The sequence below is a fragment of the Symphalangus syndactylus genome, chromosome 13 (assembly GCF_028878055.3).
Source record: "Symphalangus syndactylus isolate Jambi chromosome 13, NHGRI_mSymSyn1-v2.1_pri, whole genome shotgun sequence".
Lineage (NCBI taxonomy): Eukaryota > Metazoa > Chordata > Mammalia > Primates > Hylobatidae > Symphalangus > Symphalangus syndactylus.
The window spans coordinates 56,583,852-56,603,289 of NC_072435.2; the positions used below are offsets into that span (position 1 = coordinate 56,583,852).

Below are 19,438 nucleotides of genomic sequence, written 5' to 3' on the forward strand. Positions count from 1 at the left end.
TGGACAGACTCCATTTTAGTTTCTTCACTTGCAGCCCCCTTTATCCCCCTTAAGGGAATAACTAGTGCAAGCTGACTCCAAGCACATCCAGGAATGCAAACTGCTGATAAGATATTGAAGCAGGCTGTACCAGCAGCTCCTAGGGATGTACTCAGTGGCAGGTACCTAAAGCCCCTGCATTATCTCTTAGTGATAGTTTAAGCCCCTGCACCTGGAACTGTTTATTTTTTGTAACTGCTTCTATAACCAATTACTTTTTTTTAACTTTTTGCCTATTCTGCTTCTGTAAAATTGCTTTAGTTAAACCCCTCTCCCCTATTTAGACCATAGTATAAAAGAAAATCTAGCCCCTTCTTCGGGCCCGAGAGAATTTCGAGCATTAGCTGTCTCTCAGTCGCCGGCTAATAAACGACTCCTGAATTAGTCTCAAAGTGTGGTGTTTCTCTATAACTCGCTTGATTACAACAAGCCTTTTATTAAAATATTATTTTATTTCATTTATATTTTATATTTAGAGACAGGGTCTCACTTTGTACAGTGGTGCAAACATGGCTCACTGCAGCCTCAAACTCCTGGGATCAACTGAACCTCCCGCTTCTGACTCTTGAGTAGCTGGGACCACAGGCATGCACCACCACACTTGGATAATGTTTTCATTATCATTATCATTTCATTATAATTGCTATGTTGCCCAGGCTGGTCTCAAACTCCTGGCCTCAAGCATTCTGCCTGCCTTAGCCTCCCAGAGTGCTGGGATGACAGGCGTGAGTCACTGCGCCCAGCCCAAGCCTCCCTTAAATGCGTATGTAATAAGCTCACTTGTGTCCATAAGATGTTCACTCAACAAACATTTACCAAATGTGCTGGGCACTAGAGATAAAGCAACGAGTAAACAAACTGCCCCCACATTCATGGAGTTTACATGTAGTGGTTGAAGACAGATAACTAACAAGACGAGAAATATGTAATGGATGGGGTGGTGATGAGGTTATAGAGAAAAATAAAGCAGGGTAAGCGGAGATGGTAAGAGAAGACTGGGAATGGGTTTGTCCTATGATGGGTGACCGAGAAAGGCTTTTTTTTTTTTTCTTGAGACGGAGTCTTGCTCTGTCACCCAGGCTGGAATGCAGTGGCACGATCTCGGCTCACTGCAACCTCCACCTCCCGGGTTCAAGCAATTCTCCCACCTCAGCCTCCCAAGTAGCTGGGGCTACAGGAACACACCACCACATCTGGCTAGGTTTTTGTATTTTTCGTAGAGACGGGGTTTCTGCATGTTGCCCAGGCTGGTCTCAAACTCCTGACTTCCAGCTATCCTCCCACCTCGGCCTCCCAAAGTGCTGGGATTGCAGGTGTGAGCCACCACACCCACCCAAGGAAAGCTTTGTGATATGGTTCTTTTTGAGCAGAGCCCTGATTGATGTGAAAGAGCAGCAGGTACGAGGGCCCTGGGGCAGGGGCACGTGCAGGTGTTCCAGGGCAAGGAGGAGCTAGGGTGTGCCTGGAGGCAGGGAGGGCGGGAGAGAATGAGTGCAGGGAAGAAGGAGCCAGGTCAGATCATGGCGGACCTCACGCGTGCGAGATGAGGGCTCTCACTCCTGTTCTGCATGAGATGGGAGCCCACTGGGGTGTGAGCAGGGGACTGATGTGATCTGGCCTGCGTGACCAGACTCTGAAGGGGCAGCAAGAAAACCAGCTATGAGCAGGGCAAGCCACGTGACCGCTCTGGGTCTCAGTTTCCTCAGCTGTAAAATGGGGACCCATCTCCAAGTGTTGCGTGGGGTTTAAGTGAGTGAATGTTTGTTAAATAAGCACTGTACACATGTGGCTTCCACCAGGGCAGCAGGGTTAAAGTGGCCAGATTTGAGTTGTGTTTTCTAAGTACAGCCAAAAGGATTTGCTAATCAAATGTAGGGTGAGAAAGTAAGACAAGAGGTTAGGTGTGGTGGCTCGTGCCTGTAAACCCAGCACTTTGGGAGACAGAGGCAGGAGGATCGCTGGAGGCCAGGAGTTCAAAACCAGCCGGGCAACATAGTGAGACCGCATCTCTACAAAAACCTTTTTACAATATTAGCCGGGCGTGGTGGTGCATGCCTGTAGTCCCAGCTACTCAGGAGGCTGAGGCAGGAGGATCACTTGAAACCAGGATTTCGAGGCTAAACTGAGCTGTGATTGCACTACTGCATTACAGCCTGGGGGACAGCAAGATGCTGTCAAAGAAAGCAAATGAAAGAAAAGGAAAGGAGGGAGGAAGGGTAGATGGGGAGGAGAGAGAAAGGAAAGAAGGAAAGAATAAAGGAGAAAGAGGAGAGGAAAGGGAGAGAAAAGGAAAGCAACAAGGAAAGGAGAGGGGAGGAGAGAGGAGAGGAGGGGAGGAGAGAGGAGAGGAGGGGAGGAGAGAAGGAGAGAGGAGGGGAGAGAAGGGGAGAGGAGGGGAGGGGAGCAGAGGGGAGGGGAGGGGAAGGGAGCAGAGGGGAGGGGAGGGGAAGGGAGCAGAGGGGAGGAGAGGGGAAGGGAGCAGAGGGGAGGAGAGGGGAGGGGAGGAGAGGGGAGGGGAACAGAGGGGAGGGGAGGGGAAAGAGGAGGAAAGAAAAGAAGAGTGGAGAGTGAGTCCAAGGTTTCTGGCCTGAGCACCTAGAGGGGTGGGAGTTGCCATCACTGAGACGGGGAAGCTGCGTATGTGTGCATGGGTGGTGCGCAGGGGGGCAGGTTAGGGTGGTGGAGGTGAGGTCTGCACATGGGAAGAGATATTCACACTGAGACATGGCAGAGACCAAACCAGGACACTTCATTACCAGTCATTAGGTGTTCTTGGTAATTCAGCTATGCATAAGGAAATCAACAAACGTCTCCTTCCTTGTTAGCATGATACGAGCCACTCTGTCAACCCCAAGGGAGATGGTTAAAGTCCTAGCTCCACAGTGGGAGGCCTGGGTGCTATGGAACCCATGAGAACACAGCCTGGGAAGCCCTCTGAGGCTCAGGACTGCGCCTCATGACTTCTGAACCCAAAGTGGCCACGATGACTCAGAATACCCCCCTCTCCCGGGCCCTCTTCAGGGACCTCTCTGTGGCTGTCTGTGAGCAGGACCAGCTGGGCATGAAGTGGGGCCCACGTCTGGGTGCAGGGGGACACGCACCCAGCTGTCGGCGCTGCTGATCATTCTTCAGTGTGGCCAAGGGTGTCAGCCCCTCTGGCATGTGGTCGTAGAGCTGGGACAGGCACTTCTCCTGGTGGTCCAGATCCGTGCCTGGCTTCACTGCAAAGAGAACCACAGGTTAAATCCCCTCTCATGGACCTGGCCACAGACCCACGTAGAGATTTCTCTTTCTACCATGTCTCCAGCTTCCTTCTTTCTGCAGTTTCACAAGGCATTTGGGATCATGGGTCTCCTTTCTGCCCCTGGACACACCCCAGGCAGTCTGACCCTCCAGCTTTTTTTTTTCTTTGAGACGGTCTCACTCTGTCACCAGGCTAGAGTGCAATGGCACAATCATAGTTCACTGCCGCCTTGAAATCCTGGGCTCAAGTGATCCTCCCACTCCAGCCTCCTGAGTAGTTAGGACTACAGACATGCATCACCACACACCAGGCTAATTTTTAAACTTTTTTGTAAAGACAAGGTCTTGCTACATTGCCCAGGCTGGTGTCAAACCCCTGGGTTCAAACGATTCTCCTGCCTTAGCCTCCCAAAGTGCTGGGATCAAATGTGTGAGCCACTATGCCTGGCTACCCCGAAGCTCTTGCTCATTGGGACCAGTCACACTCCAGAGGTTCATAATTTTTTTTTTTTTTTTTTTTTTGAGATGGAGTTTCGCTCTGTTGCCCAGGCTTGGGTGCAGTGGTGTGATCTTGGCTCACTGCAACCTCCACTTCCCGGGTTCAAGCAATTCTCCTGCCTCAGCCTCTTGAGTAGCTGGGATTACAGGCACATGCCACCATGCCTGGCTAATTTTTGTATTTTTAGTAGAGATGGGGTTTCAGCATCTTGGCCAGGCTGGTCCTGACCTCGTGATCCACCCATCTCAGCCTCCCAAAGTGCTGGGATTATAGGCGTGAGCCACCACACCCGGCAAGGTTCGTAATTTGACCCTGAGCCCCCACACACTACCTCCTCCGACTCACCTACCACACAGAACCTCCTGGCATAGCCCAGACCCTGTCATGCCCGGCCAGCACCCCTCTGTGGGCCTGCACACCTGCAGCAGAGCCCCTTCCTGCTTCAACCACACCCTTCATGGCGCCGTATCCTGCTCTCAAACCTCACAAAACCACTCTCCACTTCCCCAGCACCCTCAGCCTCTGTTCCTGTGCTCAGATACTTTACCCCCTCTAGGCTGACCCTTCCCTCCTGTGCAGATGGAAAAGTCGAACTCAAATGTCATCGCCTCTGAGAAGCCATCCATGACTGCACCACGGAGTCCACCTGCTGCTGCATTTGTGTCTCTGCAGCAATCACCGAGGCACTATATGGTATTTCTATTTGTTTCCACATCTTGTCTCACCTAATAGACTATATAGTACTAGGAGTGGCGTCTCACACTTTCAGAGAACCTACAGTATATAAAGCATTATTGAGCTTTGCATACAGGCCCTTCGTTTTCATGATAGCCTATGAGGTAGGTTCTCTCCATATACCCATTTTACAGATGAGAAAATCGAGGCAGAGGACAGCTAAGTAACTTGCCCAAGGTAAACCGGCTCATTCATGGCAGAGCTGAGATATGAACCCAGGAAGTCTGGCTCCAGAGGCTGTCTTTTTAATTCCTTGGGAGGATGCCTGGATTAGTACTCATTAGATCAAAAATCCCTGGCCAGGCACCATGGCTCATGCCTGTAATCCCAACACTTTGGGGAGGCCAAGGCAGGACAATTGCTTGAGGCCAGGAGTTTGAAACCAGCTTAGGCAACATAGTGAGACTCCATCTCTACAAAAAAAAACTTTTTCTTAATTAACTGGTGTAGTGGCATGTGCCTGTAGTCCCAGCTATTCGGGAGGCTGAATTGGGAGCATTGCTTGAGCCCAGGAGTTCAAGAAGGCAGTGAGCCATGATCATACCACTGCACTCCAGCCCCATCTCTAAAAATAAATAAAATAAAATAAAATAAAATAAAATAAAATAAAAATTCCGATCATCACAGATTTTTTTGCATTAATTTTTATTTTATTATTACTAGTTTTTTTGAGATGGAGTCTTGCTCTGTCGCCCAGGCTGGAGTGCAGTGGCATAATCTCGGCTCACTGCAACCTCCACCTCCCTGGCTCAAGCCATTTTCCTGCCTCAGTCACCCGAGTAGCTAGGATTAGAGATGCACGCCATGCCCGGCTAATTTTTGTATTTTTAGTAGAGACGGTTTCACCATGTTGGCCAGGCTGGTCTCAAACTCCTGACCTCAAATGATCTGCCTGCCTTGGCCTCCCAAAGTGCTGGGATTACAGGCATGAACCACTGCACCTGGCATGCATTAATTTTGATTCTTTTAAAATATTACCTTAAAATGTTACTTATCTTGATGCCAGCATTTTTGGCCTTCCCTTAGATTCTAGATTCCAGGTGAAAATTCATCCTCTTGCACCCAGGCAGAATTAAAGGTGCCTCTTCTTCCTCCCTCTAAAGAAGCTAATAACCCCTAACCCCACCATGGCCTCTGCGGCAGCTGCCTTGGTCATGGGTCATTGCCATCCTCTGCCTTCAGCCTGTGAGCATCTCCAAGGAAGGCAGTTAGCTCTCACTCAGCTCAGAATGCCCCCTGGGACAGCTGGACCACAGCCCTGGCCAAACCCCCGAACCTCCCAGGCCTTACCCTGGTGGTCGATGAGGAGGATGGCAGTGAAGTAGTGGGCCAGGGCCATGTAGTGGTGGGCCTTCACGCAGGCCAAGCTGGCCCAGGAGTAGGGGATGTTCTCTTTCACTGGCACCTGGCTCATGGCTGCGTGCAGCTGCTGGTAGACCTCTCCCACCTGAAATAGAAGGGGCACTGGGAAGGGGCAGCCCGGCACAAGGGCCCTCATGAACCCATTTGCAGAGAAAGAGCCCTTTCTTCTTCTCATGCAATAGCCCCTGCCAGGGGCTGCTCCAGAATCTGGGAGCAAGTCCAAGCAACCCCTCGTTCTGTCATTGTCACAGTTAACAGGGGGATCAGGCTACTGTCATTATGCTGGTTTTTAGGTTAAGCTGCAGATGGAATCAGTGATCCGTATCTGAAACACCAATACTTGCCAAGAAAACTCAAGCCAGCAGTACTGGCCGGAGCTGGCACAATGCCCAGGTCACAGGCAAGCTCCCATGGGAAGGCCCCGCTACTTCCAGTGCTCCTGTGCCAGCATTTCTTGCCCACTCCCCAAAGTCACAGGAACCAGGGAGTCTTACCTTGGCAGCCTCCTGAGCCACCTTCACCAGCATGAAGAATTCATTCCGGATCCCAGGAAGGCTGATTTTCTCAAACACGCTTTCTTGAGCTTGTGCAAGCATCATTTTGACGAGCACACTGAGCATGGCAGGGCTCATGTCATAACTTGGAGTATGGGTAAATGTCTCTTTCAGGTAGTTTAAAACCCCTAAAAGCGGAAAATGTTTTGCCCATTAGTTCGGGTTTATATTTACTTCATTACGTTGCTGTAGAGAAAGATAGGAGGCCAGGTGCGGTGGCTCATGCCCATAATCCCAACACTTTGGGAGGCTGAAGCGAGCAGATCACTTGTGTCAGGAATTTAAGACCAGCGTGGGCAACATGGTGAAACCCTGTCTCTACAAAAAATACAAAAATTAGCTGGGCGTGATGGCATGTGCCTATAGTCTCAGCTCCTCTGGAGGCTGAGGCAGGAGGATTGCTTGAGCCCAGGAGGCAGAGGTTGCAGTGAGCTGAGATCTCACCACTGTACTCCAGCCTGGGTGACAGAGCAAGACTCTGTCACAAAAAAAAAAAAAAAAAAAAAAAAAACAGGAAAGATAGGAGAAAAAAAAAAAGAACTGGTGTCCTACAACATATTAAAAAGTTTGATTCTCAATTACATGGTCCAGCAATTCCACTCCTATGACATATATCCCCAAACAATTGAAAGTGGGGGCTTAAATGACACTTGAACACCCATGTTAATAGCAACATTATTCACAAGAGCTGAAAAGTGGAAACCACCCAGACGTCCATGAGCAGATGAATGATTAAACACAATGTGGCCTATCCATACAATGGAATATTTTTCAGCTTTAAAAAGGGATGAAATTCTGACACATGGTACAGTGTACATAAGGACATTATGCTAAGTGAAACAAGCCAGTCACAAAAGGACCAATATTGTAGGATTCCCCTTAGATAAGGTACCCGGAATAGTCAAATTCACAGAAACAGAAAGGAGAATAGAGGTTAGCTGGGGCTGGGAAAGGGGGCAATGGGAAGTTATTGCTTAACTGAGTACAGAGCTTTGCTTTGGATGATGAAAAAGTTCCGGAGATAGCTGGGCAAAGGGGCTGCTGCCTGTAATTCCAGCTACAAGGGAGGCTGAGGTGGGAGGGTTGCTTGACATTAAGAGTTCAAGACCAGCCTGAGCAACGTACTGAGACCCCTGTCTCTTAAAAAATATATACTTTTTGAAAATGTATTTATTTTATTTATTTTGTGACAAGATCACACTCTGTTGCCCAGACTGGAGTGCAGTGGCACGATCATGGCTCACTGCAGCCTCAAATTCCTGGGCTCAAGCGGTCCTCCCACCTCAGTCTCTTGAAGAGCTGGAACTACAGCCATGCACCACCCTACACCCAGCTAATTTTAAAATTTTTTGTACAGATGGGGTGTCCCTATGTTGCTCAGACTGGTCTCCAACTCTTGGATTCAAGTGATCCTCCTGACTCAGCCTCCCAAAGTGCTGAGATTACAGGTGTGAGCCACCTTGCCTAACCAACAAAAAATTTTTTTAACTTCTGGAGATGTTTAGTGGTAATGGCTGCACAACACTATGAATGTACAAATGCACTTAATGCCATTGAACTGTACACTTAAAAATGGTTAAAATGTGCTTCTGGTTGGCAGGATAATTTTAAAATTTTTAGAATTTAAGATAATCATTAAAATGGTGATTTTATGTTCTGTGTTATTTTACTATAATAAAAAACCGGTTAAAATAGTACATTTTAAGTTATATATGTAAATTTTAACACTATTTATTTATTTATTTATAAATAAACGCCCAGGCTGGAGTGCAGTGGCATGATTTCGGCTCACTGCAACCTCTGCCTCCCAGGTTCAAGCGATCCCCCTGCCTCAGCCTCCCAATTAGCAGGGATTACAGATGCCCACCACCACACCCAGCTAATTTTTGTATTTTTAGTACAGACGGCATTTCACCATGTTGGCCAGGCTGGTCTCAAACTCCTGACCTCAGGTGATCTGCCTGCCTTGGCCACCGAAAGTGCTGGGATGACAGGCGTGAGCCACCCCACCCAGCCTTTTAACCCAATTTTTTAAAATTGGATTATCTTCCAAAACACTTATATCTCTATTGAGTAAAGAAACTAGCCTGCTCCCCACAAATCCTGTTGTCACCTGGGACAAAATTCCATCACGACAGGTATGGAGATGCAAGCAGAGAGCAGGCAGAAGGACTGAGGGGCTCACAGGGGGCCAGGCTCACACATAAGATCTGAGTCATTCAGCAGTCCAGGGCTTTTCCCCTGGACCTCAAGAAAGATCTATTCTGGCCAGTCGCGGTGGCTCATGCCTCTAATCCCAGCACTTTGGGAGGCCAAGGCGGGCGGATCACCTGAGATCAGGAGTTCGAGACCAGCCTGGCCAACATGGCAAAACCCCATCTCTACCAAAAATACAAAATTAGCTGGGTGTGGTGGTGCATGCCTATAATCCCAGCTACTCTGGAGGCTGAGGCAGGCGAATCGCTTGAACGTGGGAAGCGGAGGCTCTCGCCACTGTACTCCAACCTGGGCGACAGAGTGAGATTGTCTCAAAAAAAAAAAAAAAAAATCCGTCTGCTCCAATAGAAATTTTCATGCTGCAGCCTTCCACTGACTTCTTTATAGTTTAGAAAATTAACTGTCCAAAGCGCTAACTGACAATCAATCTGGAACTGAAATAGAATCTCTCATATGAATCCCATCCAACTGGTTCCTCTGGTTTTGTTGCTGAGCAAAAAAAAAAAAAAAAAAAAAAGCCCCGCCCTGGGGAGGGATGGCACCTGCTGTTTTGAGCTGTGAGCTCCATGGGGGTTCCCTCACACTCCCCACTGTTCTCCCACTTGCTTCATTTCATCTATAGTTTGTCTCCATTGCTGTAATCTCAGGGACAGGACACAGAGTGCCTGCCTAAGATTCCTCAGAAAGATGGGTCCAGAAAAAAGATTTACAGCAAAAGAAATCAACTCATACTTGGAATCTTAGCATATCGCTTCATCCCAAGAGACCAATCTTTTATTTTTTTAATTAATTAATTATTTTTTGAGACAGGGTCTTGTTCTGTCACCCAGGCTGGAGTGCAATGGCACGATCTTGGCTTACCACAACCTTGGCTGATCCTTCCATCTCAGCCTCCCAAGTAGCTGAGACTACAGGCATGCACCACCAGGCCCAGCTAACTTTTGTACTTTTTGTAGAGATGGAGTTTCACCTTGTTGCCCAGGCTGATCTCAAATTCCTGGGCTCCAGCAATCCACCCACCTCAGCCTCCCAAGTATCTGGGATTACAGGTGCCTGCCACCATGCCTGGCTAATTTTTGTATTTTTAGTAGAGATGAGGTTTTGCCATGTTGGCCAGGCTGGTCTCAAACTCCTGACCTCAGGTAATCTTAGTATGAGAATGAGGTGCGGGATCACGGAGAAAAGCAGCCTAGTGCTTACACCTATAGAAGACCGGGGTCACCAGACCCAGCGCTGTGGGTGAGCCTGGCTTGGCTCACCCATGCCTGCGGGTTCTGCCTTGCTCCCCCATAGCAGGGCCTGTGTCTGGGTCAGACTCCACGTGGGGATGGATGCAAGAGCAGGGCACAGTGTAGACCACAGTATGTTCCCCATGCTAGCTCTATAGCGTGTTGCCTTCTGGGCTGATCATCAACATTCTGCTTTGGGGTGTGATCCCCTTCCACCTGTGTGGATCATTGTTTGATTATCACTTTGCCCTGCAAGCTTGTGAAGAACCATAGCTTTGCCACTTCGACTCATTGTGAAATTTCTGATGTTATAATGATTGGTCCTACCAGCCTGGGCCACACAGGAAGACCCCGTCTCTACAAAATATTTAAAAATTAGCCAGGCGTGGTGGTGTATGCCCATAGTTCCAGCTACTCCAGAGGCTAAGACGGGAAGATCACTTAAGCCTAGGAGTTTGAGGCTGCAGTGAGCTATGATTGCACCACTGTGCTCTAGCCTGGGTGACAGATTAAGACTCTGCTTGAACCCAGTAGGCAGAGGTCGTAGTGAGCAGAGATTGTGCCACTGCACTCCAGCCTGGGCGACAAGAGCAAGACTCTATCTCAAAATAAACAAATAAATAAAATAAAATAACAAAAGACAGTTCCCAGAAGAAGAAGGGAACTGAGCTGAGACATCTTTTGAATGCATCACTTGACAAAGGATTGAGAACACCCACCTCGTGCTGGAGAAGTTGGCAGAATGCAGGTGATATAAAGGCATGGAGGGGCAGGGCGCAGTGGCTGTAATCCCAGCATTTTGGGAGGCTGAGGCAGGCGGAACACCTGAAGTCAGGAGTTCGAGACCAGCCTGGCCAGCATGGCGAAACCCCATCTCTACTAAAAATACAAAAATTAGCCGGGCATGGTGGTGGGTGCCTGTAATCCCAGCTACTCAGGAGGCTGAGGCAGGAGAATCGCTTGAAACTGGGAGGTGGAGGTTGCAGTGAGCCGAGACCACGCCACTGCTCTCCAGCCTGGGCGACAAGAGCGAAACTCCATCTCATAAATAAATAAATAAATAAAGGCACGGAGAGTAATACGCACAGATAAGGTACACTTAATACAAGAAAAAGAAGCCTACAGTTTCACTATTTGGGAAAAGTTATTCTGCTCTTCATGACAGTGTTGAAAGAAACAGTTATGCACTCCATCCCAGGGGCCACTTGTCTGGAAAAGACCAATCGTCAGCCACAGGATTCACCATGTATATCAGCCATCCCAGACTGAGGTCTGAACCACCGAGCAAGTTTCTTTTTTTTGAGACTCTCTCTTTTTTTTTTTTTTTTTGAGACGGTGTCTGGCTCTGTCGCCCAGGCTGGAGTGCAGTGGCGCGATCTCAGCTCACTGCAAGCTCCGCCTCCCGGGTTCACGCCATTCTCCTGCCTCAGCCTCCCAAGTAGCTGGGACTACAGGCACCCGCCACCAGGCTCAGCTAATTTTTTGTATTTTTAGTAGAGATGGGGTTTCACCGTGTTAGCCAGGATGGTCTCTATCTCCTGACCTTCATGATCTGCCCGCCTTGGCCTCCCAAAGTGCTGGGATTACAAGCGTGAGCCACCGCGCCTGGCCAGAGCAAGTTCCTTAATGGGAAGTTACACCAGAGCTGGAGACTGGTCTGGCACTTGCGGGAGACGACCTGTAGACCCTCTTCAGTGGGCGGGGCGGGGGGGGGCGGTCCCCTGGTGCCACCGGGCGGGGCCAAGGCTCTGTCCAGTCAGCCCTGGAGGAGACATACCTGCGGCTCTCTGAAAGGCATCTATGGCACTCTCCAGCCCAGCCTGCGTCTGCCGATCGCACCGGGTCCCGATCTGGGTGTAGAGAGCCCCAGTGTTGAACAGGACACTGGCCTTCTCCAGCAGCAGGTTCTGCTGGCTGACCGGAACCCCGGTGAGGGAGTCATACCTATGTGAAAGAAATGCATTCGGAGAATACAGATTACTTGGCTAGTTAATGCTACTTTTGGATGCAAGTGGAAAAAATTCTTTTTTTTTTTTTTTTTTAAAGAGTCAGGATCTCACTCTGTTGCCCAGGCTGGAGTGCAGTGGTGTGATCATAGCTTACTGCAGCCTCCAACTTTAGGGCTTAATTGATCCTCCCACCTCAGCCTCATGAGAATAGCTGGGATTACTGGTGCATGCCACCATACCTGCCTAATTTTTTTTTTTTTTTTATTTTTGTAGAGATGGGGTCTCACTATGTTACCCAAACTGCTGTCAAACTCCTGGGTTGGCTGGGTGCGGTGGCTCACACCTATAATCCCAGCACTTTGGGAGGCCGAGATGGGTGGATCACCTAAGGTCAGGAGTTTGAGACCAGCCTGGCCAACATGGTGAAACCCAGTCTCCACTAAAAATACAAAAATTAGCTTGGCATGGTGGTGGGTGCCTGTAATCCGAGCTACTCAGGAGACTGAGGCAAGAGAATCACTTGAACCCGAGAGGCAGACGTTGCAGTGAGCTGAGATTGCACCACTATGCTCCAGCCTGGGCAACAACAACAACAACAACAAACTCATATCTTCAATAAAATTCAAGAATGCACATGCACTGAGGCTTCTGTTTCCAAGCAAGATGACAGGACTAATCACACTGACCATCACAGCCACACACAAAAATATCTGACAGGGTAACTGGATAAAAACAGCATGGGACATCCAGACAATGGAATATTACTCAGTACTGAAAATGGAGAAATGAACCAGCAAGCCATGAAAAGATGCAGAGGAAACATTACTAAGTGAAACAGCCAACCTGAACATTGCTACCTACTGTATAGCACGCTGTGTGATTCCAACATTCTGAAAAGCCAAAAACCCTGGAGACAGAAGATCAGGGATTGCCAGGACTTAGGGGGAGGGAGGGAGGAACAGGCAGAGCACAGAGGATTTTTCCAGCAGTGAAACTCTTCTGTATGACACTGCAAAGGTGGATCACTGTCATTCTATGTTGGCCAAAAGCCACAGAATACACAAGTGCAAGAATGAACCCTAATGGAAACTATGGACTCTGGGTGATAATGATTTGTCAGGTAAGTTCCTCAATTATTTAAAAAAAAAAAAAAAAAAAGGCTGGGTGCGGTGGCTCATGCCAGTAATCCCAGCACCTTGGGAGGCCAAGGCAGTATGGCTTCTCCTAAATGAAATATGGCAATTACTAACCCCTCATAATTCTTTCTGAAATCTAAAAACTCAGGATTTGTTTTAATTTGTTTTACTTTTTATTTTTTCAGACAAAGTCTCACTCTGTTGCCTAGGCTGGAGTGCGGTGGCATGATCATGACTCACTGCAGCCTCAACCGCCTGGGCTTAAGAGATCCTCCCATCTGAGCCTCCCACGTAGCTGGGACTACAGGCATGCACCACCCATGACCGGCAAATTTTCTCTAATTGTTTTGTAGAGATAGGGTCTCACTGTGTTGCCTAGACTGGTCTCAAGCAATCCACCCACCTTGGCCTCCCAACCTGCTGGAATTACAGATATGAACCACCACACCCAGCCTAGGACTTGTTTTATTTTTATTTTATTTTTTATTTTTTATTTTTTTGAGACAGAGTTTTGCTCTTTCGTCCAGGCTAGACTGCAGTGGCACCATCTCAGCTCACTGCAGCCTCCGCTTCCCAGATTCAAGTAATTCTCCTGCCTCAACCTCCCAAGTAGCTGGGATTACAGGCACCCACCACCACGCCCGTCTAATTTTTGTATTTTTAGTAGAGACAGGGTTTCGCCATGTTGGTCAGGCTGGTCTTGAACTCCTGACCTCAGGTGATCCACCCACCTCGGCCTCCCAAAGTGCTAGGATTACAGGTGTGAGCCACTGCTCCTGGCCCTAGGACTTGTTTTAAAGTTTACTCATGAACCAGGGGGTGTGCAGACAGCTTCTCCCTAATTCATGACTAAGGAGAAACCACCTTTTGCCCTTTCGGCCATGCAGACGGCCTGGTGCATTGTTAGGAAAAGTCATCCCCCTTTTCTTTGCTTTCCATGAGGAAGGCATCAGTAGCCATCCATCAGCTGTAGAAACATTCAATTCTGATATGCCCCTGACCTTCTAGGATGTGTTCTTTCACTGACACTCCTAACGACACTCAGAGAAGGGGTGTAGCATCTCCAAAGTACTTTTTTTTAGGTTTTTTTTTTTTTGACAGAGTCTCACTCTATCACCCAGGCTGGAGTGCAGTGGTGCAATCTTGGCTCATTGGAACCTCTGCCTCTTAGGTTCAAGCGATTCTCCTGTCTCAGCCTCCCAAGTAGCTGGGACTACAAGGCACGCACAACCATACCTTGCTAATTTTTGTACTTTTTACTAGAAGCGGGGTTTCACCATACTGGACAGGCTGGTCTTGAATTCCTGACCTCGTGATCCGCATGCCTCAGCCTCCCAAAGTGCTGGGATTACAGGTGTGAACCACCACGCCCAGCCTTTTTTTTCTTGTTTGAAACAGGGTTTCACTCCTATCACCCAGGCTGGAGTGCAGTGGTGTGATCTCGGCTCACTGCAACCTCTGCCTCCCAGGCTCAAGTGATTCTCCTGCCTCAGCCTCACGAGTAGCTGGGACTAATGGGTGCATACCATCATACCCAGCAAATTTTTGTATTATTTGTCAATATGGGGTTTTGCCACATTGCCCAGGCTGGTCTCAAACTCCTGGGCTCAAGTGATCTGCCTGCCTCAGCCTCCCAAAGTGTTGGCATTACAGGTGTGAACCACTGTACCCGGCCTCCCAAGTATTTAAACTATACTAACCTTTGAAAATACCAACTGGGTCTACAGCCATACCACCCTGACGTGCCTGATCTTGTCTGAAAATACCAATTGTGGAGAAGAATCAAATGCTCTACTTCCTTTTTTTAAATCTGATCTAAGCTGAGTATGTAGCTCATGCCTATAGTCCCAGCTACTCAGGAGGCTGAGGCAGAAATATCACCTGAGCCTAGGAATTCAAGACTAGCCTGGGCAACACAGTGAGACCCCGTTTCAAAAGAAACCTGATCTATTTGTTTGGTGCTTTTGTCTCACTGGACAAGACCTGATTTACTCTCTCTCACTCATACATACACACGCATGCCCCTGTCCAATCTGAGACAAGAATCTTCTTCTGGCTAATTCCACTTCAGAGCCCCCGTGCTTCTCCAGTGATACAACAAGCAAGAAAAATGTCTCTTCTCCTTGGCTCGCTTGTTCTGAGAAGCAAGAGGCCACAGTCTGTTGGAGCCATCTCCCCTCAGATCACCTTCATAAATAAATAAATACCAATGTACTGACATCTTTCGAGACTTCCCCGGATAAATGCAAGATAGGAAAGGGGGCTGAGGTGCACAGGGGTGCCCACAGAGGGGCGTCTGTGATGCTGAGGCTCCGAAACTGTGGCTGCCATAACACGTGAAGTGCCAGCGCAGACCTCAAGCACCTACCAGGTGAACAGGAGTCCCATCTGCCGTGTGGGCGGGAAGAATCGACTCTCGACAAAGCCCAGCTGGATGAAGTATGTCATCAGCAGTTCCACCCCGGCCTCATCCCGGCTAGGCGTCCGACAAGCCTGCGAGGAAAATAACCCCAGAGGGCATGAGCAGAGGAGGACACAGCTGACGGCCCTTCCCGGAAGGTGCCCTGCACATACCAGCAGGTGCCTGTAACTATTTCTGCAGTATGATGACCTCGCTGCTGGCATTGTAAACTCTGGGAGGGGTGGAAAGAATCTGGGAAGAAGTCAGAAATCCTGGAATCCAGTTCCAGCCCTGCCAGGAGGCAGGTCTCTCCCCTCCTATGGTTTTCCCTTTTTTTTTTTTTTTTTTTTTTTTTTTTGAGAAGGAGTCTTGCTCTGTCACCCACCCAAGCTGGAGTGCAGTGGTGCGATCTTGGCTCACTGTAACTTCCACCTACCAGGTTCAAGTGATTCTCCTGCCTCAGCCTCCCAAGTAGCTGGGATTACAGGCGTGTAGCACCATGCCTGGCTTGTTTTTGTATTTTTAGTAGAAACGGGGTTTTGTCATGTTGGCCAGTCTGGTCTCAAACTTCTGACCTCAGGTGATCCACCCGCTTCAGCCTCCCAAAGTGCTGGAATTACCAGCATGCACCACCATGCCCAGCTAATTTTTGTATTTTTAGTAGAGACAGGGTTTCACCATGTTGGCCAGGGTGGTCTGGAACTCCTGACCTCAGGTGATCCGTCCACCTCCACCCCTCAAAGTGCTGGGATTACACAGGCGTGAACCACTGCACCCAGCCTCCTTCTACGGTTTTCTTATGCAGCAAGTGGAATGGATGATTCCAGCACCCCCCAACCATCACCTCTATCCACCCACGATTCTGTTAAGACCACAAGCATGCAATAATGGGGTTCCCTGAAGACTCGGAAAAGCCACCCTCCCCTCTCTGCTGCCCACAAAAACTTACTTGTCTCAGATCCATAAGATCTGCAATTTCATCTTCATATAGATAGCCATCTTCACTGTAATGTTCCAGAATAAAATCCTTAAAGAAAAATGAGGTCAGATATTATAAAGTGTGATTGAAAACCATATATGTGCATAATAGTAATATGTCAATTATGAACCGGTTTTTAAAAAGGCAGAATAAAGAAAAACTTACAGTGATTTTCAAAGTGGGGGAATTTATTTTCTTAATTTATGTAGTTTTTTTAATACGGAGTCTCTCTTTGTAGCCCAGGCTGGAGTGCAGTGGCTCAAACTCGGCTCAACGCAATCTCTGCCTCCCGGGTTCACACAATTCTCCTTCCTCAGCCTCTCGAGCTGGGATTACAGGCGCCCACCACAATGTCTGGCTAATTGTTGTATTTTTAGTAGAGACAGAGTTTCACCATGTTGGCCAGGCTGGTCTCAAACTTCTGACCTCAGGTGATCCCCCCCACCTCGCCCTCCCAAAGTGCTGGGATTACAGATGTCAGCCACCATGCCCGGCCATAGTTTTTTGTTTTTTGTTTTGTTTTGTTTAAAAAAAAAAAAAAAAAAAAAAAAAAAAAAAAAAAAAAAACAGAGTTTCACTCCTGTTGCCCAGGCTACAGTGCAATCTTGCGATCTTGGCTCACTGTAACCTCCACCTCCCAGGCTCAAGTGATTCTCATGCCTCAGCCTCCCAAGTAGCTGGGATTACAGGCATGTGCCACCATGCGCAGCTAATTTTTGTATTTTTACTAGAGACGGGGTTTCACCACATTGCCCAGGCTGGTCTCAAACTCCTGGGCTCAAGCAATCCATCTACCTCAGCCTCCCAAAGTGCTGGGATTACAGGTGTGAGCCACTGCACCCCACGCCTATGTTTTTAAATGTTGTGTTGCTTCAGTAAAAGTTAAGAGTTGAAGTTAATTTTTTGCTTAAAAATGTCTTTGTGTCTGTGCATCGTGGCTCACATCTGTAATCCCAGCACTTTGTGATGACCAGGCAGGTAAATCACTTGAGCCCAGGAGTACGAGACCAGTCTATGGCCTATACATTCAACTATACTGCAAACACCGCAGATATTCAGGGGCTCAGACTTGTAATTCTAGGTCTCCCTCAGGACCCAGACCAGTTTCCCAGCACAGACCCTGAGGGTAGGACTGTCATAACAGTCCCCAGAAACAAGTTTCCTTTGCCAAGAAGACCCTTAACCATGTTATAAAGGCATTTTATTTTATTTTATTTTGTTTTATCTTTGAGGCAGGGTCTCACTTTGTTGCCTAGGCTGGAGTGCAGTGGTGCGATCGCAGCTTATTGCAACCTTGACTTCTCCGGGCTCAAGCAATCCTCCTACTTCAGCCTCCCAAGTAGCTGGGACCACAGGCATGTGCATGTGCCACAAGCTAATTTCATTTTTTGTATTTTTTAATAGAGATGGGGTTTTGCCCTGTCGCCCCACCCCCGCCCCTACAAGTGCTGGCTGCCTCAAGCTGCAAGAAAGGTGATCACATAGATTGCTCAATTATGTCTTCCCAAGTGACTGTGAGTAACCTCTTTACACAACTTCTACATTAAAGCTCCTCCTGTTTTTGTGTGTTCAACGTACAGACACACAAACACTTGTCTTACAAAAACGGATTTGTACTAAATATACAATTTTGCTGTGCCTTCTTTTTCTAAGAGATGAGGGTCTCGCTCTGTCATCCAGGGTGGAGTGCAATGGTGCAATCATAGCTCACCGCAGCCTTGAACTCCTGGGCTCAAGTCATCCTCCCACTTGAGCTTCTCCAGTAGAGGGGACTATAGGTGTGCACCACCACACTCAGCCAATATTGTTATTTTTCGTAAAGACAGAGTCTTCCTATGTTGCCTAGGCTGGTCTCGGACTCCTGGCCTCAGGTGATCCTCCCACCTCAGCTTCCCAAAGCGTTGGGATTACAGGCACGAGCCACTGCACCCAGCTGACTATGCCTCTTTTCTTTAAACTTGGCCATGGGCTGGGTATGGTGGCTCACACCTGTAATCCCAGCACTTTGGGAGGCTGAGGTAGGTAGATCACTTGAGGTCAGGTGTTCCAGACCAGCCTGGCCAACATGGTGAAACCCTGACTCTATTAAAAATTTAAAAAATACAAAAATAAAATAGCTGGGCATGGTGGTTAAAAGGGGTCAGGTGTAGTGACTCATGCCTGTGATCCCAGCACTTTGGGAGGCCAAGGTGGGAGAATCACTTGAGACCAGGAGTTTGAGACCGGCATGGACAACATAGTGAAACCCCATCTGTACAAATAATAAAAACTTAGCCAGGCGTGCTGAGGCAGGAGGAGGATCATTTGAGCCCAGGAGGTTGAGGCTGCAGTGAGCCATGATCATGTCACTGCACTCCAATCTTATGTTCACCTCATAAAAGTCACAGAGGATTTTGATTAAATTATATATGTGATCCTGAATTTGAAACTTAGTAAACTAGGGTAGATTAATGTACTTAGTGGGATAAAAAATTATCTAACTGACCAGGCACGGTGGCTCATGCCTGTATCTCAGGACTTTGGGAGGCCAAGGCAGGTGGATCACTTGAGGCCAGGAGTTCGAGATCAGCCTGGCCAACGTGGTGAAACCCTGTCTCTACTAAAAATACAAAAATTAGCCAGCGTGGTGGTGAGCACCTGAAACCCCAGCTACTCAGGAGGCTGAGGCAGAGAATTGCTTGAACTCGGGAGGTGGAGGTTGCAGTGAGCCGAGATCGCGCCATTGTACTCCAGCCTGGGCAACAGAGCGAGGCTTCATCTCAAAAAAATACACATATACACACAAAAATTAGTTGGCCATGGTGGTGTATGCCTGTAGTCCCAGCTACTCAGGAGGCTGAGGAAGGAGAATCGCTTGAACCCAGAAGGTGGAGGTTGCAGTGAGCTGAGATTGCAGCACTGCACTCCAGCCTGGGCAACACAGTGAGACTGTGTCTCAAAAAAAAAAAAAGAGAGAGAGAGAGAGAGACAAGGTCGCATTCTGTTGCCCAGGTTGGTCTCGAACTCCTGGCCTCAAGCTGTCCTCTTGCCTCAGCCTCCCAAAGTGCTAAGATTATAGGCGTGAGCCATTGCATCTGGGCATAAATCTCACGTAA

General features: G+C 48.3%; 1 protein-coding gene across 2 annotated transcripts in view; it reads right to left on the reverse strand.

Moving 5' to 3' along the window:
* RHPN2 (rhophilin Rho GTPase binding protein 2) overlaps positions 1-19,438 on the reverse strand; it is a 106,944-nt gene that overhangs the window by 17,704 nt on the left and 69,802 nt on the right. For both annotated transcript variants that reach the window (XM_063614060.1, XM_055237111.2), the window contains 6 exons: positions 16,314-16,391; positions 15,332-15,456; positions 11,656-11,822; positions 6,373-6,560; positions 5,807-5,963; positions 3,141-3,260 (listed from right to left, as the gene is read on the reverse strand). In XM_063614060.1, coding sequence (XP_063470130.1) covers positions 3,141-3,260; positions 5,807-5,963; positions 6,373-6,560; positions 11,656-11,822; positions 15,332-15,456; positions 16,314-16,391 — 835 coding nt within the window. The remainder of the gene's footprint in view (positions 1-3,140; positions 3,261-5,806; positions 5,964-6,372; positions 6,561-11,655; positions 11,823-15,331; positions 15,457-16,313; positions 16,392-19,438) is intronic.